The following is a 21,986-nucleotide window of genomic DNA, read 5'->3' on the forward strand; positions in this document are numbered from 1 at the left end:
ATCAATGAACAGACCAAACTGCCGTATTCGTCTTGTCATACTTTTAATGTTTTATTTTTACTGTTTACAAATGCGGGCATTACTTTCTTCTCGCACACCGCAACACTTCTGCCATTCACTCATCGTCGTGATCGTCGTCACCATTGTGTTGGGACAAAACTCAAAACTCTATTGCTTTCCTGGGAGAGAAACTGTGAAAATACTTCACACCACCTTCAAACATAAGAAGTACAAAAATTAGGTACGTAGAACTTGTTGTGTCATGTGTCCACATCGGATGCGAAAGGCGGCAGGATAGAGCGAAGAACATCAAGCACCCGTGACGGGACACAGGGGCTGGTCCGAGGTCAAAAATGATCGCGTAAAATAACGGATGAAATCATCCAAAAGGGTTGTGTTTTAATGTGTCAAGGTTACAATGTATTAAACTAATGGCGAACATTTTCTTCTCGTCGCTATCGATCACTTCAGCAGCGCCTTTACAGATAATGTGGCCGATCGAACGGGGACACATACTCGCACACATATGGAAGGGTGTACAATAAAAAAAGGAAGGAAGGAATAGAAAGGAGGAGGGACACCACAATCAAAGATAACTTAAAGGAAGTAGTCTGCCTGAGGTTTTTTCGACGGTATTCCGCGGCTTTCCTGTGGTGCTGCTTCGAAGATGGTAAAGTCGCGCTGAAGGTTTTCGTTCAGTTCTAATATTGCGGCCACATTACCACACCTGCAGAATGAGAGAAAGATAAAGCGTATGTTATGATCCAAGTTATAATAATGTAAACCCCTGCTATAGTGCGTACCGATAGCAATAGTTGGGTGCCGACCAGACGGTGAGTACGGTTTCGTTAAAGTGCCACTTGTAACCCTCCATCACGAGCTGATGCGCCCGGCATATCATGTCGATATCGTTGGCGGCATTGAACTGTGACACGACGTCGGAGCCGAACAGATAGCCGGCCCCCCGGGGCGATACGCCCCAGCCGTGTGTGTCTTCCGGGTCGCTCCACAGCAGATCGCACATCGGACCGTCGTGGGGCACCTCCTGCTTGCGGTCGATCGAGCGGATCTGATCCAAATACTGTATCGAGGGGGACAGCCCGCCGTGGACGCAGAAAATTTTCCCATCGATGATGGCGGACAGGGAAAGGTAGTCGAAGATTTCGGTGCAGTAGCGCCACACCGTGACCGAGCCGTACTTGCGTATGCACTCGTCGTAGAACCCGTACACCTGTGTGATCTGGCGCGATTCGTGGTTGCCGCGGATCAGCGTGATCCGGTCCGGGTAGCGTACCTTCAGCGCGAGCAGTAGCAGGAATGTTTCCACACTGTAGTATCCCCGGTCGACAAAGTCGCCCATGAAGAGGTAGTTCGTCTCCGGCACGTCGCCCCCGACCTTGAACAGCTCCTTAAGGTCGTAGAACTGGCCGTGAATGTCACCGCACACCGTTACCGGCGAGTCGACCCGCTGCACGTTGCCCTCCTCGACCAGAATTTCGCGCGCCTTCGCGCACAGGGCCTTCACCTCGTGCTCCTTGATGATTTCGCATCGCTTCAGCTGCTCGATCTGTCGGTCCAGGTCACTGTAGTCTGGCATCGTACAACGGGGAAGGGAGGGTGGGGGAGTTTAGGTGAATGTGGAGGCGAAAGGCGTCACACCGAATAGCTGAACGGGGTCCGTCAGGCAGCAACAATAACAAGCGAGAGAGGATGCCGCGTTTCTGTTGCTTCCGCTGCTTTCTTCTTCCCGACCCAACAGGCCCGATGTGTAAGCGCGCGCTCGATGTGTCACGGTCTGTGAGGCTGTGTGCGTGGTTTGTATTGGTGAGATCGGGCAAAGAGGAATGACAGATGAAGCCCGTGTGATGCTTCTTACTTCTTCCTCTTTTTCTTCGCTTTTCCGCTTGTTGCCACTGGCTCGATAAAACAAAAGACCCGCAACAATCTGAAAACAATGACCTTCGAGATTAGTAATGCGCCCGAAATGGGTTGATGTGTGGGGGGAAGCAGGCTGGAACAGCGGCCGAAAGGGCAGCACTGCATGGTCGCGTTCCTTACCTGCCGTGTGTCGTGCGTTCGGCGGCTACGGACAGACCGCTTGCTGGAGCTTCACTGCAAATTTGTTAGGCACGACCTATCGGAGTATTTGTAAGGCCCTGGAGGTAGCGTGCGGCAACCGTGCTGTCTGATTCGAGCGCATTTAGCAATCCACTCACGCGGCAGTCGGGATGTTATATTGGGAAAGGAGCAGGACACGACACGCACACACGCACGCACAGGGTGAAACGGTAAAGACACAGAGGCAGACAGCGGCTGAGGTGCAAGCGGTTATGCATTCGTCCAAGCCAGACGGTGCGCGTCTCGACGTACGCGGACTCTATTGATTGGCACTGTTCGGTTGTGCGGAAACCCGGCTAGAAGGGCTGACCGGGGGGTGGAAAACTAAGAGCGCTTTCCGTGTCGAGTATCGTAAAATAAGTACTCACACCTAACACACGAGTGCCGCGCTGTTATCCGGCGGATAGTTCTTTGCTTGTTCTGGAGGCTTTCCCAAGCCGTGTAGGTTCCTCTTTGCGATGAAGCGATGAGGTCGCGGCTACACAATGACAGTTGGAACGGATCGGATCGGAATCAATCTGTCAAACGCGCACACTGTAGAACCGGCTTGCAAAAGGCGGCATTTGCTAAGATAAATAAAAATCTGTTTTCATTTTAGTTAGGTATTATAGAATAATATTTGTTGTATATCTTCTAAATAAAATAAAATAAATAAATAAAATAAAAATCCAAATCAAAACGCCATCGTCCATGACCGATAGTGTTACACTGTGAATTTAATTGTTGCTGCACGCGCCGTGTTGATTTTTTGATAAAAAGTAAGTTACTTAAAATCCTCCATATCCTAATCAATGTGAAGTTTCTGTGGTTGTAAGTTAAGAATTTATCAAAGCATGATGATTTGAAGGATTTCACAACCCAAAACTCACTGCAATGTGTGAGTGTGCGTGCTTGTCATTCTAATTGATGAGGTCATTTGGGTGAGATTAGATTGTTGGGCGGGCTATGGGCGCGTGTGTGTTTATGTTTGTGTTTTGGGTGAGGATTTGCGTGCATAACTTTTCAACTTACGCAAAGCATAGTGCATAAAAGCGAACCCCGTGTCACATCGGTGCTGATCTAGCAGTCACTTTTGGTGCCGATGGGCTGACGGACTCTTCGCATCGAAAAGAACAGGGCGTCCGCTTTAATATCAAACAGTGCGCATACCGCCGAGAGTGTGTGTGTGTGTGTGTGTGTGTGCACAGTAACTCATCCCTCGAAATGTATCGTTGTATTGCACCAACACAAGTATTCGCACGGAGCGAATAGCCGATGACGTACCGTGTTGGGTGCGCGCTCAGCTACGTATCGATGTGTGCGAGGACATAGGGAGTTTGCGCGCCGGCAATTTGTTGTTTCTGTCCGTGCGTCCGTGTGTGTGTTTATGGGTGAAATTTTCCCGCGCGCCTCCTTCCACAGCACAAGCGCACGCGAGAAAAGCGTGTATACATGTACCGCTTGTGCCGTGTGGGGTGAAAGATAAAACGAGCGAAAAGCACGCACGGGAAAAACTGCGGAAAAACTTGGCGGCTGCGTTAGTGTAGCAGAGCGTGTAGCATCGTCAACGCTAGGAGCGTTCGGTTCGGTGCAATTGAGTGAACAGGGAAAGAAGTGGGGTCCTTTTATTTAATCTCTGTAAGGATTTGGTGGTAGGTATAAGTGCAGGAAGGAAGGTATCGTTTAACATGAGAGTGCTGCAAAAATAACAAATTTTCATCCCAAATTTTGCATTGAGAATTGCTATTTTATGTGTGTGTGTGTGCGTTTGTGGGAGGAATATCTCGGAGAAAGGAAGTGTGAATTTTGCGGTGAAATTTTCGACAGACAGGAAGGACACATGCACGAGAGTCGCTCGTCGGAAAAATCGGCACACAAATCGGAAAAAGACCAGCGCGCGCGTGTGTTTGTGTTTGTGCACCAGCGTTTTGGTAGGTTGAGTTGCGGGGAAAAAACGTGTGCACAGGATACATGGGTTGGAATTATAGAAGGGGCATCTTTTTAGAAAGTTCTATTTTAAACTTCAATGGCTAGGTTGGGTGCAATAGGATGGAAAGCGGAGTGTATTAAAACAAAAATGTTTGTTTTTGCGGCATGTGGTACCGCGAAACGTTTACTGAGATCGTTTTATGCTGCGATTTTCTAACCATTGGTGCCAACTCACTTTGTCAGCCTGCTGTGTGAAAGGTGATAATTGAACCATCCCAGCAAACCATCACCGAGTCAAACCATTGCCGTTCACGTGTAGTGTCATAAAATTAGAAAATTCCCAAGCGGTGTGCTAAGTGTGTGTGTGTGTACGGCATTGTTAAGTGTACCATTTTTCCTTCGCAAGCAGTTTTCCGTCAATCCACCTAGATTGCTGCGTGTGTTTTTCTCCCCTTTTAATAGCGGTGTGCCTCTTTTTTTTAGTATTCCCTCCCTGTTAGTGCATCGAAGGTCTGCCCGGCGGCCAATGGTGGCTTTGTGAATGTCCTGCTGTGTGAAGAGTGAGTGAGCAAGAGAGAAAGTGAAAATTAGTGTGAGTGTACTATGTGTATGTGTGCGTGTGCGCGTCGATGGCACTAAGTTGTGTCTAACACGTGCGTTCTTGGTGGTGTGCGTGCTCACCTGGGTAATTTACTCAAGCCTTCAGCACCGACAGCAGTGAAGACACATCGCTAGTGTCACGAATTGAGAAATCTGTACACTAAGTGCGCTTTCGGCGGGTAGTGAATAAAATAATCCATTTTTTGCAACAGAACACAATACGGAAGGAACGCTGCTTCGATGGGGAACATTCACACCGTTGGACCGAACGAGGCCCTCATCGTATCAGGTACGTTTTCGGGAGCTGTTTTTTTGGGAGTTTGGCACCATTCTTATCATGGGTATTTTCGTTATCATTTATGCCGCCGACGACATATGTATACCTACTGTTAACAACCCAATGTGAATTGTCTCTATTTGTCTGATATGGAAGATGCATTGGGTCGATAAAATAGCACAACCAGCTTTGGTTTTGACAACGTTTATTTTTTACTCATAGCCCGTGGTAACTATGCTTGGAAAGGAAAGGAAAACAAGAATCCTCCTTCTTATTTCATTTATTTAATTTGTACAATTTTTAATGTGACGGCTAGAATCTTCAATGTAATTCTATTATATTTAATAATGCTATTATGGTTCTTCCGGATAGTTAGTCCTTGATACGCAGGGACGATCCATATGAGGCTTGAACCTACGATGGGCATGTTATTAAGACGTACAAGTTGAAGTTATACATAAACAGTATCAGAAAATCCATTACAAATTTGCCAGATTAGCTTTGATACGCGTGTGTAGAAGAAAGCACTTCATCTTATTGGTCTCAAAAGTGTTGTCGGTGCTGGTCCGAGAACCTTAATCACTTAACCATGTACCCATTGTAGAATATTTAGTTCAACAAATCAGTGCTTGCTAAAATACATTTAAAAAAGTTATTGAGAAATCCTTCAGGTAACTGATTGATTCCGTTCGTTCTTACAATGGTGGACAAGTTGGTTCCTACACAACCGAACTTATTTCAATTATTTTACTGAACAGAAACCTGTTGAGGCTTGCTGCCATGGAACAATTACACTTGGTAGTACTTAAGAAAAACTTAAGGTAGCTGAATCAACGCACACAATTATACATTTTAACAGGACTAAATACTGAATTTTAATGATTTTCTGCAAAAAATATATTTGTAACGATTATTTCATTTATTTCATTCATTATGGCCCTACACTATTCAGGAGTAAGCAAGTTATTAGAAAGAACACAAACAATCTCCGAGTACCACGAATCTTTCATGTTAGCTAGCCCAAGGTTCGCAAGAACGAGTCAAATCCTTCATACGAGTAGGAAACTGGATACGATGTTAACGGCTAAACTATCATCCACTGTATTGAGGTCCTTCGCATGATTCTGTGTTCGAGGGTGAACTAAAAACAAAAGCCATCCCCTCCGCATACGTACGCTTGAAACACTTGGAGGGCTTTTCTTGCCAGTCGTTTCTTAAATGTTCCTATCTTCCCATTAACCAAACTGCCATAGTTTGTCCAAGATATTGCGTTACTACTAGCGCTCGAGAGCGTGTCGCCGGCGAGAGAGCTTGATGGGTGTGGAAAATCGATTTTCAACCTCAATCGCAAGGGCAACGGGTGACACAGTGGAGGCAACGAATGTCCATGGCATGGGTGTAAAATGATACTCTTAACAACGACCCCCGGTTGATGGGGACGCATTTCACTGTTGTGTGTATGCATCAGTGAGTGTGAATTTCCACTTTCACACACTAGTTAAATAATATATTTTTATTTCAGGGTATGCTCAGCTCAAAGAAACCTAACAAGATGGGTAAATTTTTGTGATAAAGATGCCACAATATGCCTGTAGAATATGCCGGTAAACTATGGTCGGTTGGTTAATGGGAATGAATTTGGTTTTGGTGGAAAGATCAGTTTTGGGCAAAAGCTTTCCTTCTTGCCCACTGTTGTCGTTGGTGCTTTGGCTTTTAGTGATATCTTATTTATTTTGTTGATTGACAGCTATCAAACTAGGTGCAGCCAAGAATCGATCCTCATCAGGAAGCACTTTTGTTAATTAAATTGTGCAGGGTTTGCCGGTCCTGGGGCTTTATTTGCTGCACAGGTGATAAATACTTCACTTCATCCCTGCTACAACACACCTTTATGCATCTGCAATAGTCCAACTACGCGTGTGTGTGTATGTGGTGTTTAGTTTAAAAATATCGACACATTACTTTCTTCAACATGAATATTCTTTTCCATCCATCGACCATTTGCCGCTTACCCCCATTATTCAAGCGGTGGAACTAGAAGGATGGATTTTCGCAGTTCCTTTTTTAGCCGTCTCCATACAGAGCACAACTTTAAGTAAACGGATATGCGGTCCCGTGTTGTCGTGGTGTGGTGATGATGTTGTGCCGCCGCCTCGGTTCGTCGCATGAACGCCCGAGTAAACTTTACTTCCCCATCATAAAACTCATCCGCCTGGCGCCAGGATGTCCCGTAACTGGGGTCCGCGTCATCCGTCCTGTGCATTAGTTTCGTTCTTTCGCATCGGCATGGGATGTTTTTTTTTGGTATCTTTATTTTTTTCTTTCTGGTCTTATGTGGCTCCGTACGGCGTAGAGCGCAGCGCGTAGTGTCGAGCCTTTTTCGGTTTCTAATGGTAGGAAACCGTGCCTGTCGTGCTGCGCCTAGGTTGGTAGTAAGCGCAATCCGTCTTCTCAAGTTGACACTGTCTCGTGGCGTTCTCACGCTCTAGCATGCTTTTGCCAGGGTGTCCTGGGTGTAAGAAAAATCGATACTGAATGGCTCCACGAATGCATGTGTTAGTGTGTGTGTATGTCGTGGCATGTGTCACAATAGAATAAATTATTCGTGAAACTGTTACTGTCATTAGCAGTGGAAGGACAACGGCTATGTAGTGTCCTATTAATGACCAGATGAATTAAAGGTGATTTAAATGTTCTTCTTTTTGATACAAAAAGTATGTGTCCTGATTGGGGAAGGATACTATAGAGCTGATATGAAATTGCACATCCACAAAGCCTGTTTCGGACCATCATGTACGATTCAACAATGAAAGGCCAAATGAGCGAATGCAATTATAGGCTTTTCTGATGTGGCTGATCAACCCTTTTGATTTGGCGGAAATATTCGTAAAACTCCACCAGCAAAACATTTCGCGTGTTGTGTCGTATCACTAACAAGTTAAGATGAAAAGCCGAGCAAAACATTTGCTTGCACTGTCCCATCGGCCCATGTGCCCATCACGTGCTAACTGAACTGATTTGATTTGTTCGATTGCTCCATTGCTTTCACGATTTTTGCCATTTCCCACGAGGTCGTGTGCTCCCCATTTAGCATAGACGCGCAGTGTGATACTATGTTAAGTTTTCCACAGTTCCACAACACTCACACGCAAACAGTTTTCCTTCCCGTCAACAGTTCGTTGACGTCATAGCGTCGTTTTGCCGGCTAAAAATAGCTGCAATAGTGATGTTTCCACTGGATATCCCCATGGCCGGAACATCTCCTCTTTGGCACGGCCAGCACACTCCGACTCCGACCTTCACTCTGCCCAGTGAACTTTGCTGCGTGATGCTGCCGGCCTGGTTTGCTCTAAATGTTACCGTTTTGCTCATCTGCGAAGCGTTCGTCGAATCGAATCCAGGACGTAGCGAGTTGTACGGACGTGGAAGGGTAGCTAATAGAAAGTGGGCTCTCCTGCTGGTTTGTGGAAAAGCCGTTACCACAAGAAGGCGCGCGTTTGGGTGGTCAGCGTGGTGTGGTGGTGCCAGCGCCGGAGTTGTCGCGGATGTTCGCTATTTCCTGCCGCTTGGACGGATGCTGCAGTGTTGGAGGCTTCTTTTTATTTTTTGCTCGCTCAAATTGGGTCGGACGCTGGCTGTGGTGGGATTGCCTGATTGCCCACGGCAGCAACCGCCAGGACACATCGGCAAGGCTTAAAGCAGGACATTGAGCAGGACTGATGGATTGCCCGCAGTGAACTGCCGGTGTTTGGTGGAGAATGTTTTAGTTGGGATGGGTTTTAAAAATAGAATTGTGATTACAAACAAAAACAATCGAGTGATGGTTTGCAGATCATATTCTATCGTGCTGTAGGATGGATTTAAATGAATGTTCATTTTTGCTGATATTGTTTTGCACCTATGCCATAGTTTTAGATACATTTTGTATAGGGGGAAGCGGGGCAAAATGGACATGTTAAGGATTTTATTATTGGTATCTTATTGGTTAAACCACTTTACACTGTAATTTTGACGGGAATCGATACTTCAAAGTCCTATTCATGAAAAGCAATCAGAAGTTTACGCATTAATAACAAATATATATGTTTGAAATGAATTGTAAAAATCAACGTCAAAAGTCATTAAAATGTATTGTGCGGGGTAAAATGGTCTTGCTATGTGGCAAAATGATCTTATACTAAATGTCAAAACACATCAAAACGAAGGAACAAAATGGACCTTGCATCAATGTAAAATTGTAAGGGTTGAGTTTAAAATTTTGTTTTAAAGTGTTTTTTTTAAATAAATAATTTATTGAAATGCTGGAATATTTCAACATTTCACGTGTTGTCAGTAATTTTTCTTGTCGATATAGAATACATACAGCACAGTTATATTTATGTAAAGCTAGTATATTGTAGCGACCTTAGCTTATACCACAGCCTCATCATGTTGCTGCTGTCAAAACATACCGACCATTTTGCCTCAAGCTGGAACGACCATTTTGCCCTAAGCTGGAACGAGCATTTTGCCCCAAGAGAAACATTTTACGAACTTTAACTTTAAAAATTTTACATTAAATTAAAATAGTTACTTTTTTCACGTAAATCATGGATAAACATCATGTGTCTGGATACACATTCTTTTTTTTCTCTAATTATATGTTACATTCGTACAAATAGCTTATTTTCAAGACGTTGAAAATTACATCGTTTTGAGCAAACATTTTATTTGCTAATTTATTCAATTATTTTTAAATCTTAGGTTATGAAACATTGTACTTGATGTTTTTAAATAAACTTGTGACCACCTCGCCCAACCTAACAATTTTGCCCCAGGTTCCCTCACACCTCTTTGATTGAGTCTCAGATGATATAAATAAGAACAAACAATTTTCAAATTTTACGTTTTACTGCTGCTTACATAGACACTCGTTCTCTACGTTCTTCTTGATTTCCCAAAATGTTTGTCGTTGTATGGGTAAAGGCACAACAGCATGTGGCAGACAGGTTTTATTAGTATGGGATTATCCACTTCAAACGTCTCTGGCTTCCCTATTTCTCTACAGCAGCTACTGCGGACATGTGGAAAGAAAAGCGAACTGGTGTCGGATCTTTTATGGTCGTTTTTTTATGCTCGGCCAGTGAGGAACTAAACCATCCAACCATGCACCTGAACAGAAGGATGGTGGCAGGTCAATACAGGTGTGGGAGGGAAATTGTTTCTGTTCGGCTGTTGATGGCCCACCGTTATTCAACAAGCGTACGAATGGAGTTGTGAGGGTAAATATTCATATTTTAAATATTGCATCGAATCCAGCCTGCCTGGCGCTACATGATGGCGCTCCGGGCTGTGTTATCGAGTGTGCCCGTGATTTACAGCCACCCGGGAGAAGGATTCGCATCTTTGGTATCTAACCCGCGCCAGAAGTTTGCCCGACCGAGTCGCACGGCGCGAGGGGTTGGTTTTTTAGAGAAGAGGGTTCAAGTGTTTACCGTCGGGTGGAAGATATTCGTTTTTTTGTTCTTCTGTTCTCACTATGCACAATGCGTCACAACGATGTGTTCATGATGTAGTAGTGTGTGGGTTTTTTAGTAAGGGGGACGTTGGGTGGTGTGCTATTTAGAATTAATTTTAGGTCTTGTTTGAAAATGATGCGCTTCCTGCAAAAAGGGGTCGACGCCGCTCGGTGGAAACTCAAAACCAGGAATGATTTGGAGGAATATTTTTTCCGGATTGCGGCTGGTACGTTTTGAGTGGAAATTGGAACTTCGTTAGATACGGTTTATTTGAAAGTTATCTGTAGCTTAAAGCAGAGGCAGAGATTTAATGAGTAAAAATCAATCAGGATGTTGACCAACACGTTTAATGTCAATAATTTAAAATGATGAATTCTACTTGCGGACTTGTTCAAAATAATAAAATATTTTAAACATGCTTAAAGGCTAATTGGAATCTAAATTGGAATCCAGAATTGCTTACTAAATAAAAAATTATCTAGTTCATATCAGTTTAAAGCCATGTTTTGCATTGGTGTTGGTGTTTAGTTTCGTCTACCGATTGCTAATATTTTTGACTGCTGCTTCCCATCAAACCACACATACACACACACACACACACAAGCGTCACCCCTGATGCCGCAATGGAACGATTTAATGGCCGTACTAAAGCGACCGTTTCGGTGACGTTGGCAATAGCGTTCATCATAATCTTTCATCACGGCGATTAGTGTATCGTCAGCCGTGTGATGCATCGACCGGGGGCGATTAGATTGAATGCGACGGGTTTCATTGCCGTTTCCGCCGTGGCTGCGTTTGCGACATACCGCAGAACAAACGGAACCATTCGTAAACGGTTTCGGCTTCCTATCGGCGAACGCAAGGGGGTTTCCCTTTCGGGGACCATGGCAACCATGGAAGGCGCGGAACAGAACCAGAAAGAAACGAGAAATACCACCCTCGCTAGCAGAGCAGTGTGAGTGAGACGAGGGTTGCCGCCATTTAGGCGCAATTCGCCTGTAGGTTAGCCGTCGTTGTTGTTCTTGCCAGAGCCGCCGCTCCTGCTTGCTGCAGAGGGTGGCACGCGTTCCAAAACAATGAGACGTGGGTGCCGGAGCGGGCAAGCGGAAATAGAAAGCCTAGCCGGGGGTTTCAATTTTGGTGTATCATCTGCAAATGACCGTAGGGGTGAAGAGTGAACCAAGACAACCGTCCGGGAAATTGGATGCATATGCAATGGTTTGATAGAAGCCGGCGCACGAATGTCCTTCCCCGCGTGCGGAAAATACAGTTGCCGAGGTTTACCGGTAAGCCTCGTGGTAAATGTGAGATTGTACAACCCTCTCGAACGGGCGCTGACAATTCACCCTGCGGTGGTTGTCGTCTAGCAGCAGCAGCAGCAGCAGCAGCAGCAATTTCCCCCTTGCGTTTTTCATCCCTCTCATTATGCAAAAGAAAACGAGGAAAGCCTTCTCCTGTGCCTGTGTAGTGGTGGTTGTATGGAGTATTTCGTTCAAAGCGTAATGCGAGGGTGTTGAACTGGGAGGGTTGGTGTGCAATAGAAAAGCAGGCTCTCTGTTCATGTAAAGTGAGGTTTCCCGGGAAGCCATTGCGCCTCGGTGTATTAGGCTACGTCTGTCTGCGTATATTCTTGTGTGTTCCCGTTGAAGAGCATTGTTATTCGGCCGTAAGATGACGTGCGCGATGAATAAATGATGACTCTTTTGCCTGTTTTATGATGCATTTGTGTGACGGTGCTGCTCTACCTTCGTTTCGCTGCCAGCCGGTACCTGTAGGTACGTACGGCTAAAGAGAAACGAAAAGGATAGGAAAAGGACATGTGTGTCACCTTTGTTGTGCTGTGTCGTCGGTATCTTTGTGATTGCTCGCCCCAAAAAACAGTACGCCAGCGGGAAGAGTAATGGCGCTGCATCTGCATAAATGATTGCATTGTTTCACTCTCACACGCTTGTGTGCCATTAGATGTGGACGAGCATAAAACAGTTCGACTTTTCAATGAGCTTTGTTGCTCTCACCGCGAAATACGTCCCGCTCTCATGTGCTCGGATGTTAATTCCCACGGCTAATGACAATAAAAAAGAGCAGCATGGTGGCTATTATTTGAATACATTTATATATGTATACTTCAATTCGTAATTGATACTTCACAGTCATTGAAATGAGATGATCCGTATGGGATGTGAGCTAACCTGGAAGTAAGTCGTTCCTGCGCGGTGACAAGTGGACCACGAGAGTACTTGTGCTACCGGTGTATTTCATTTCAAGTACGCGAGAAGTTCGTTTGGCCATTTTTTGTCATTAATCTGTGAGCTGCCGTTTGATGTGAAGTGATGCTTCTGAGTCACTTGAGAAAACTGCTTGCTCAAACAATGTCCGTTTGGCATGCTGACAAATCCGTACAGAGTTCCTCCCAAGACCGTTACGCACGATGTAAACAATGTGTGTTCGATATGTTTGAAGGTAAAAGAAAGGTAAAGAGCAAATTTAAACATCCATCCAACGAATCGTTTGCCAGCAGTGCAAGCTGGCAGCACAAACAAAACTCGCAACGTTTCACTTTCATTAGTGGATCGCGCGATAGTCTGACAATCGGAGAAGGCAAACAAAAGCGCAAACAAATTGTTTAAAAATAAATAGCGGCATTTATTGAGCAGTGTCTTATCCTAATGTATCACTAGCGGTCGCTTGACGAGGTGGGCGCACTGGACCCTTGCTCCCACTGGTCCTTAATGATGTCTGCGGCCCGTTCGCCAATCATGTAGTCGATTGCGGCCGACTGCGCCGAAATAGTGGTCGGCACCACGCTCACATCCGCCACGCGCAAACCCTGCACGCCGTGCACGCGAAGATCGGGCGCTACGACCGCCAGCGGATCGCCGGCCGGTCCCATGCGGCAGCTGCCCAGCTGCTGGTAGGCCGTGCTGGACAGCGTCCGTATCGCGCAGCGCCAGTAGTCGTCCTCCCGCTGGTCCCATTGCTCACAGTTCGGCAGCGGGATGCCCAGGACGCGCGCATCGTACCGCCGCATGGCGGGTGACTTCGAGATGCGTACCGCCTCCTTGATGCCTTCCAGCATCGATTCCACGTCCCGATCCGTGCCGAAGTAGCCGGGATAGATCTTGAGCGCACTGTACGGATTGATGCTGCGCAGCTTCAGGTGTCCGCGCGATTCCGGATGCAACAGCACCACGCTGGCCGTCCACTGATCGTTGCGTAGCGTTTCCAGCGGGCGGTACACCTTGTTGTAGATGGCCGTCTTGATGCGTTTGCCCTTGCGCAAACCCAGCCCGCCGTCGGAGACGAGCGAACCGGTGGAGAAAACGATCGCGATATTCGGCACGCCCGGTTCGGTGGTAGCGTTCTCGGTGCGCACGAAACTGATGGCCTCCACACCGCCAGGGACGGTCAGGGGGCCCTCGCCCCGGAAGTAATCACCGAGCGAACGCAGCTGGAAGCGGCTGTCCGTCAGCAGCGCTTGCCCGGTTTCGTTCAGCACGAACGTCAACCCGTTGAAAACGGGACTGTCGACGAACGATTGACCCACCGGGAGATTGCTCACGAGCGGCAGGTTAAAGTTTTGCAGATGCTCCCTCGGTCCGATGCCGGACAGCAGCAGCAGCTGGGCGGTATTGATGTTTCCCGCCGTTACGATCACCTCCTTGCGTGCGCGCACTTCGTAGTTGCGGAAGTGTCGCGTGTACGTCACACCGTAGGCCGTCTGTGTGTCGGGGTTGATCAGTACCTTCAGCACCTGGCTGTAGGGCTGGACGTGCAGGTTGGGCCGTTTGTAGAGCACCGGTTCAACGAACGCACGGTACGCGGTTTGGCGCATGCCGCGCAGCCCCGTCGTCTGGACGTACGAGACGCCGAGCTGCGATTTGCCGTTGTAGTCGAGCTTGCGGTGGCCGGCTTCTCGGGCCCCGTTCACGAAGGTGCGCGCCAGATTGGTGCGGAACGTTGGAAACTCGACGTGCAGCTCACCGCTCTTACCGTGGTAGGAGGAATTTTCCAAACCTCGCAGCTCCGCTCGTTCGGATTTGAGAAAGTACGGGAAGAGATCGGCATGTGACCAGCCCGGGTTGCCCTGTGCGGCCCACCGGTCGTAATCGGCGGGATTACCGCGCCCGTACAGCATGTAGTCGATAAGGGTCGATCCTCCCAGACCTTTGCCGTGCGGCAGACTGCACCGTTGATCGATCATGCCTGTCGGCGAGGTTCGGAAATTGATGCTCATCGTGTTGGACTGGCGTGAAACGAAAGCAAGTCGCTCGTTGTACTTACCATAGCAGGAGTTGTTTTGTGCCTCGGCAATGTCCGCCCAATTGTATTGGGAGTTTTGCAGAAAGGTAGTCAGCAGCGGAATGTTCTGCAAGTCGTTCTCGCCCGGTCCTGCCTCTAGCAGCAAGATCTTCCACTGCGGGTTTTCCGACAGACGGTTGGCCAGCACACATCCGGCTGCGCCGGCACCAACAATTATGAAATCATACTCCGGCACCGACTGGCGGTAGTTAATGCCCTCTAGCCGCAAAAAAGAAGTAGAACAAGAAGGACAAACATAATCATTACTAAAAGTACACTCTTTTTTCTCTTCTCGTCAAAAGCACGATCACACAACGTTGGTTAAATCACTAAAAGATACGACGTTGCGAGAAGAGAAAACCGTTGCGCTTGTCATTTGGCGGGAGTAATTTCTCTTTTTTTCTGTCACAAATTGTGGCCTTTGGTTTCACTTCCGGTTTGGTTCCAGCCGCTGGCGACTATCGTTGGAGTGATGTCCGGTTTGAAAGTGTACAAACTTAGCTTTAACAGTTGTTGGATACCACTCGCGCTCTGACAAAGCTAGGGTGGAGGTATTGGAATGAGACCGTCGAATCTGTTGCCTACCGTCTGGATAATGCTCGTTAATGTAGCGTCCAGCATGGGCCAGCGTTTTGAGCAGTAGAAAAAATCCGTTCGCGGTCAGTGCACCATGTGTCGCGATTAGGATCACCGCGATCCATAAATGCTTCATGATGCTCCTTTGTTCGAATTGCAGCCCACTGATCGTATCCTGGATAACGCTCGCGATCAAACGACAAACTTCACTCAGATAACTCCGTGTCCACTCTGCTCAGTGTCCCAAGCGCAACTGATCAGCGTTGGTACGTCTTTAGCGGGACAAAACCATGAACTTGGCAGCCGTTGGACGATCGTCCAAGACCATGACTTTGGGCCGGGGTAGACCTGGCGTGACTCTGTGCGTGTGTGTTGATCGCATGCTTTGCGGTCGGGAGTGGGATGCGTGTCGTTGCTTTTGTGCCCGAAGATGAATGATGAGTTGCTGTGTCGCAGTTGTTGTCGTTGGCCTTTGCACTACCGCCTCACCAGCATGCGTGGCTATGATCGATCGACTGTTATGCGCTGAAAATCTATGTGATAAGAGGAGATGTAATAGAACGAATTTTCGCGTTGTGTTGGAGGTGTGTCAGGTCAGAACATTGGGATAGGAACACATGTTTTTGCGAGTGAAATGTTTTTCTCTTGACACGCCATTTGATTGTTTGAGGCGGCGTGGAGGCGTGTCTAGCAACTAGTCGTTTTTTGCTGCGTTTTTTTCGTGCAAAGAATTCCGTTAGGATTGAGCTAAATTGAGATAGGTTGTTGTCTTGGTAGAAAAAATGATTTCTTTTAATGACGCTTATAAAGTGTAAGGATGTGTTTTCGGTGTAAGCAAAATAGCCCTTGTTTGTCAAAGAACGATAAGTTCATGTATGTGACTTTTAAATACTTTCAAGAAGTACTTATTTTTATTCTACCATTGGTATGAATCATGACCGAATATTGCGTCTCAGGACCTCATTTTTTCCCGAAGTTGTGCTATTTTGTGCGCTTAATGCTATCTGTTGTATGAGTCGCAAAACAAAGAAAACAATTAGCGCACTGGCGCACATAACCGCCCCTACTAGTAGGTCAGTCAAACCCCAAGTCAGTCAAGTCAGAAGTTGTCGGGCTTTGTTTTTACTTCTCAGCTCGCACACCACGCTGGTGTTCCAAATCGGTGTCAACGGTAAACTTTCTCCCGTTCTGTTTTTGGCACGAAGTAGAAGTCATTAACTGACCTGTTCAATGTAACCCTTGGCTTGCAAAACAACGAAAAGCACTGTAAGTTGAATGTAGCAACTAATTAACCTGCATACTAGCAGGAAGCTTCATAAACGCGCGGAAGAAAAGTTTGTTCACCCTTGCGCCGTGCTCGGACATAACATGTTTTGAAATTTCAGTTTTAACTTTGTGTGTGTGTTTTTTGTTGTTGTTGTTGTACATCTTCCGTTTCGACGGCTTTGGCAGTTGTCAGGCGCCACGAATCCTACTGGAGCTTCGTATTAATCTCACGTAAAGATGCGAGATTTGCTCCTGCCGTTGCACTTTCTCCACCCGCTTCAGTGGCTGGTGTCTCCTTCGTTCGGTTACGGTTGATCATTTGTATCGACTGGAGCACCACACGCTGAGGTGCGAGCTCGCTGGACGTTAATCGCTTATTGCCCTCGACTAACAGTGGAATTTCTTTGTCCTCCCGGCCAGAACGCACGGTGGAAGAAAGTACGGCGAAGCTTTAGCATAAGCGAGTGCAGCTACAGGTTGTCGTGCTTTGTGAGCCAATGACCGATGGTTCTATATCTGGCCGCCGAAGGAGGTTGTTGTGCCTGCCGTGGAGCAAAGTTCGTTGTCCGTAAGGATGTTCTTTCTCTTCGCATTCGTACACCACCACCCGGACAGGGTGAAAAGAAAAGCGATTGCAATTACATAAGTTATTCGTGTACTACGGCGGGCTGCACTCCCTTGTGCAACAGTGATGCGGCTGCCGTGCAGTGTACGGGCGCAATTGATTTTTGACCAGCACTGGTGGAGTGTCTGGCTGAAAACCGGTTCCGGAAAAATCTTCACTATACGCGGTACGCTGTAGCTTGTCAAGAATTGTGATGTTTGTTTTATTTTCGTTTGGGGGTTGGTGCTTTTGCAATCAGAATAGGAGTTGTACAATTCTAGGGAGGAATTTATTTTGCTTGCGATTGTGAGCAACGTTCGTAAAAAACGAAAACCTTCGAGTATAATAACCGTTATATGTATAGCTTCGACTGGCCGCTAGCCTATTGGTTCAACATTCTTCACTTGGAAAAGAAGACGCTCCCAGGGCGGAAGTGGTCGTGTGTCTGGGACCTGAAACAGTTCTCTTGTTTTACCATTTTGGCAAAACCCGTGAGCAAACATTTCGATTTCAGTTTCGTTTGGAACGTTAGACACATACCGGGACAATGCAATGAGACTGGCACGGAGCATGCTTATCGGCTGAGTTGATTTAGCCATCGGCATATGTGTTTGGGGCCTCGGTTATTGATGGTGATGGTGGGAGAGTGTGGCGCTGTCACTGTTGTTTGTATAATAAATGGCTTAATTGGGAGGTGGTGGTATAGGTTTCGCCTCAGTGAATCAGTCATGTGGAGTTTGGATGGTGAGCCAGACTGAGGCCAAAAGAAGCACACGAACGAATATTTCAATTGTAACTTGTTGTAAATGGAAGATATTAATAAAATATTTCTACTCTTCTATTATATCTTACGATGCAATAATGTACTTTCTATCTGTTTAAAAGTGTTGTTTAGAATTGTTAAAACAGAATAATAAATAGGCCGCGTATGCGACTTAAGTCCATACAGAAACGAACTTTTATCTTCTGCCAATTGTTGTCTATAACTTCACTTTGGATATCGCTTTTGCTTGATGCTGAATAATTCGTGTACAAGACGCTCTAAAGCTGCGACCTTCAGTTGATCTTAAACGTTTGGCTGGTGTACATTGAAAACATAGAGAAGATTCTGGCAAGTTAAACTTACGCGAACGGAAGCCTATGGTCGTTAAAAATGTTTATATGTGTTATTCTGGCAGTTTGGTACTCATTGCTTATGTAATGATCATTTTAGTGAGATGTACCAAGCGATGAAAAACATTTAATGAAGTTCGAAATTATTCTTTGTTTTGGGAAAAAAACCTTCAACTAACAATAAGGAAACGTCAGAATTTTAACGTTTAAATGTAACTGCCCCGTTAAAAGTGAGTTTTGGGAGTTCGCCATATGTTGTTTCGAATTGTGGTAATTAGTTCATAATGGTGAAGCTCATGATTCCCAATTAATTCTTACGAATTTTTCTGTTCGTTAGATTTACCAATATAGTTTAAATATAGCATAGCTATGTCAGGGTTGAATTAATTTTTTTTCTTTTTAAAATTTTAAAAGTAAGGAGTTTATTCAAATTATAGGGGTTTATTCAAAGTACTATTATGCCTGTGATGTTCAATGAATATTTTTGCTTATATTAAATATACTAAATTAATTATCATAAAATATTTACTCAAATCATTCTTGTTTTTTCTCTTTGCAGGTCTGTATTTTTTTAATGGAGCTTGGATAAATTAAATGTGTAATAAGTGATGTATTTTCAATTATTGGAACACATACCAGATCGTATTTGACTGCGGAAATTGTATGAGGAAAACCAAAAACATGACATAAGTTCATGACACGTATGTTGGTTTTAACAAAGAAGGGCAAGACATCTCTGTGTTCAAGGGTCTGTAGGCAAAATTTACCTTCAAAAATAATTATTTTTACTGTCAATTTTATTGTTGCCATTCTGTTAAATGATGTAGTTGTTAAACGCACCACGGACTTGGTGCATGTTTTGTATGGACATATTTAATATTTAATCTTTGAAAGAATCTGATGGTTAAATGTTTTTGAGAAACTAATCATAAAAAGAAAAATGTTTGGTTTCTCATTTTAAAACTAACGGATTTATTTAAAAATGATATTAAAGGTTGGGTGGTTGTTTAGTTTATAGATCCGTTGAGTCTCTCAATATGATGTTAAAGCTATTTCTACTTTATCTTAGGTTCAATTTATACCAGTCCTATACCAGTGCCCGATCAGGATGAAACGCAGATTGCATACATTTAGGAGTAAACGACCCTTCGAATGTCGTTGCATTTGAATCGTCATACTATACAGCTAGCGGCGCCGTTCTAGTTCATTGCCCCAGTCCCAAGAGCTTTTGATCAAATCTGACGCTTTTTCAGCTATCATATACACTGTCGCCTGGGTATGGCCATTGGAAACAGGAAGCATTACACTTGCATCGGCTATTCGTAGATTCCCAATGCCGTGTACTCTTAGCTCCGGTGATACCACTGCTTGTATATTATCTTGCCTTCCCATAGGACAGGTTCCGTACGGTTGATCGGCTGCATGGCCTACGTGACGTACGACGCAGCGCCAATATTCGTCCGTGCCGTACCGAAGCTTATCACAAGGGGGAACGCTCAGCTTTCTGGACTGTAGGCCAAGCTTTGTAAACTCTTCGCTGTGAACAATCTTAAGACATTCGGTAATGCCGCTCAAAATTTCTTCCATATCGTTTGGGGCGCTGAAAAAATTGGTGTAAACCACGGGATTACGTGAAGGGTTTGTGGCGTTTAACTGCACGAATCCTCTCGACGCTGGTCGAAGGTGAATTAGCCCGAGTGAAAAATATTCCAGTGTACCGCGTGGTTCGTACTGGAACAGAATCTCGTGTGTAGGATCAGTATTGTTCTGTTTGGTCGTGCTTAAAAATGCTATTGCTTCTATCATTTTCTGCGCTGCGTATGGCGCTGTTCGATTGGTTGCGAGATGCAGCGGAAACGATACTAATCGAAGGTTCATTGTCGCTCCTACGGGAAGATCTGCAAGTACCGGAATTTGCAATGCGTCCAGCTGCGCTCGGGGGCCAATTCCGGACAACAGCAACAGATGTGGTGTAAATATAGGTCCCGCCGAAAGGATGACCTCTTTGGTAGCCCGTAGTTTTCGTTGTTTGCCATTCACAAGCACTTTGACTCCTACCGCTTGCCGGTTCATACCGTTTATCAGCACCTTTGTGACCCGTGCCGATGACATGACGTGAAGATTGTTGAACAACTGTTTCACGGGCCGAATGTATGCGTCAGATGCAGTGATGCGCTTGGTGCGGTATTGTGTTAGTTGAACGAACCCAACGGTTTGGTTCCTTTCCGCGTTATAATCGGCCGTACGTAGCCCGAGTCGGTTGCAGGCTGAAATGAAAGAACGTACCAAAGGTGATTTTTCGCGTAGTCCCGCTATCGGAACAGGTCCACCTTTTCCACGTTGCTGCCGTGAGGTCGAGGAAGCATTTTTGCGAAAATTTTCAAGTTTTAAGAAGTACGGAAGCAAACTCCGATACGACCAGTCCACATTTGTCTGTTTTGCCCACGCATCATAATCTGCTTCACTGCCTCTGACGTAAAGCATATTATTGGTTAGCGTATTGCCACCCAATCCCCTGCCGGTCGGTATTTCGCACCGCTGCTCTGGAGCACCTGTTTGAAATTGGTACAAATATGGGTGTAATCTGGCTGAGTGCTAAATCTAACATCGCACCAACACACACACACTTACCCAGACAAGAGCCCATCTGCCGCTGGGCCTGAAGATTCCAGCTTAGATCCTTATCGCTTGGGCCACCACCAGCTTCAATTAGCAAAATGTGCCACTGTTGTAATTCGGCAAGCCGGCTAGCGATGACCGAACCGGCAGTACCACCACCAACAACTATGAAATCATACACTGTCGTATAGCTCTCCTGAGCTATGAATTAAACGAGAAAGTTCAATGACACGATAATTCGACGCTTGACATTGCGGCTCGCGGCGGCACGAGGTTACCTGGCAGACTGACTGGCGGCGTCGGTGGGGACGACGGTGCTGGCGGACGTGCGCTGTGCAGCCATTGCTGCTTTTTAACGTAGAGTGGCCACCATAAAAAGGATTGTGCGAGGCTCGCAATGGCAGCGATGAGCAGTAATGGTGTACTGGTCCAGTGCATGCTTTTGCGAATTCAACAGGGACAAACTCACGAAACGAACGTCGACGCAGTCGAAAGTAAACTGCTAAACCGGTACAGAACAGAACTGCGGGAGCACCATCATTCTAAGGTGTTTTGGTTCTTGTCTGTAAACATATACTCGGGAACCCTCTAGAGACGGGTGTGCGTTTTGAACAGGTTTTCTGAACCGACAGTGGACGAGAGGCTTGAAATGTTTCATTTTGTTTGCTTCATTGATTATGGCTTGACCGAAAAGAAAGATCGGCAAATGTTGCTATTTAAAATAATTCACCAGTGTTGGTGATATTTACGATACTTTTCACCAAGATGCCACAACAGTAGGCTAGGCATTAGATGTGATAATGATACGATGTTAGGTGGAAACCTGTTTCCTTCGCCTAACCATAACACTTTTTGCAAATGAAGTAGAATTCTGAGATGGATTTAATTGACGTCTTGGAAACAATTTATACAGACCATTTCGGGGTCTTGGTGCGATGAAATGAAGATCACCTGCCAGGCGTAGAACTATAGGCAGTAGTGTGGTTTAAAATTATGTTTTCTGGATACGCTTATGGACCTTGGATACGCTGTATCTTCGCGTTAACGTTTTGCTCTATAGAGTTGCTAAATGCACAATTTTCTTGAGCAACAAGGGCCAATGACCTTC

At 45.8% G+C, this 21,986-nt stretch overlaps 4 protein-coding genes across 9 annotated transcripts in view; 1 reads left to right on the forward strand and 3 right to left on the reverse strand.

Moving 5' to 3' along the window:
* Positions 1-26: 26 nt before the first annotated feature.
* LOC120952524 (serine/threonine-protein phosphatase 4 catalytic subunit) lies at positions 27-2,623 on the reverse strand. Its single transcript, XM_040371904.2, has 3 exons — positions 2,059-2,623; positions 804-1,945; positions 27-727 (listed from the first exon to the last, which is right to left on the reverse strand). The coding sequence occupies exons 2-3, from the start codon at positions 1,595-1,597 to the stop codon at positions 598-600; spliced, it is 924 nt and encodes a 307-aa protein (XP_040227838.1). The 5' UTR covers positions 1,598-1,945; positions 2,059-2,623; the 3' UTR covers positions 27-597.
* Positions 2,624-2,795: 172 nt separating this feature from the next.
* The window catches only part of LOC120952522 (flotillin-2), a 153,738-nt gene continuing 134,547 nt past the window's right edge, over positions 2,796-21,986 (forward strand). Inside the window, exons 1-2 of one of the 6 annotated variants that reach the window (XM_040371896.2) lie at positions 2,796-2,876; positions 4,510-4,915. In XM_040371896.2, the coding sequence (XP_040227830.1) occupies positions 4,867-4,915 (49 nt within the window). In that variant the 5' untranslated portion in view covers positions 2,796-2,876; positions 4,510-4,866. Of the gene's footprint in view, positions 2,877-2,903; positions 2,929-3,020; positions 3,097-3,489; positions 3,750-4,509; positions 4,916-21,986 lie in introns of those variants that run through there. The other 5 variants (XM_040371895.2, XM_049607148.1, XM_049607150.1 and 2 more) reach the window with 5 other exon arrangements.
* Positions 13,017-15,952, reverse strand: LOC120952515 (glucose dehydrogenase [FAD, quinone]-like). Its single transcript, XM_040371881.2, has 3 exons — positions 15,286-15,952; positions 14,683-14,919; positions 13,017-14,604 (listed from the first exon to the last, which is right to left on the reverse strand). The coding sequence occupies exons 1-3, from the start codon at positions 15,410-15,412 to the stop codon at positions 13,076-13,078; spliced, it is 1,893 nt and encodes a 630-aa protein (XP_040227815.2). The 5' UTR covers positions 15,413-15,952; the 3' UTR covers positions 13,017-13,075.
* Positions 19,164-21,965, reverse strand: LOC120952525 (glucose dehydrogenase [FAD, quinone]-like). Its single transcript, XM_040371905.2, has 3 exons — positions 21,157-21,965; positions 20,891-21,079; positions 19,164-20,811 (listed from the first exon to the last, which is right to left on the reverse strand). Exons 1-3 carry the CDS (start codon positions 21,314-21,316, stop codon positions 19,445-19,447), a joined length of 1,716 nt encoding a protein of 571 aa, XP_040227839.2. The 5' UTR covers positions 21,317-21,965; the 3' UTR covers positions 19,164-19,444.

Source organism: Anopheles coluzzii, chromosome 2 (genome assembly GCF_943734685.1).
Source record: "Anopheles coluzzii chromosome 2, AcolN3, whole genome shotgun sequence".
Classification (NCBI taxonomy): Eukaryota; Metazoa; Arthropoda; class Insecta; order Diptera; family Culicidae; genus Anopheles; species Anopheles coluzzii.

Excerpts from the sequence above, each read along its gene's own strand:
- LOC120952525 (XM_040371905.2), bottom strand. The coding sequence starts at position 21,316 with ATGCACTGGACCAGTACACCATTACTGCTCATCGCTGCCATTGCGAGC. Across the intron at positions 21,080-21,156 it reads GCCGCCAGTCAGTCTGCCAG|CTCAGGAGAGCTATACGACA; the intron begins GTAACCTCGTGC and ends TTTAATTCATAG. Across the intron at positions 20,812-20,890 it reads GCAGATGGGCTCTTGTCTGG|GTGCTCCAGAGCAGCGGTGC; the intron begins GTAAGTGTGTGT and ends AATTTCAAACAG.
- LOC120952524 (XM_040371904.2), bottom strand. The coding sequence starts at position 1,597 with ATGCCAGACTACAGTGACCTGGACCGACAGATCGAGCAGCTGAAGCGA. Across the intron at positions 728-803 it reads GCACCCAACTATTGCTATCG|GTGTGGTAATGTGGCCGCAA; the intron begins GTACGCACTATA and ends CTCATTCTGCAG.
- LOC120952515 (XM_040371881.2), bottom strand. The coding sequence starts at position 15,412 with ATGAAGCATTTATGGATCGCGGTGATCCTAATCGCGACACATGGTGCA. Across the intron at positions 14,920-15,285 it reads TAACGAGCATTATCCAGACG|AGGGCATTAACTACCGCCAG; the intron begins GTAGGCAACAGA and ends TTTTGCGGCTAG. Across the intron at positions 14,605-14,682 it reads ACAAAACAACTCCTGCTATG|GCATGATCGATCAACGGTGC; the intron begins GTAAGTACAACG and ends CCTCGCCGACAG.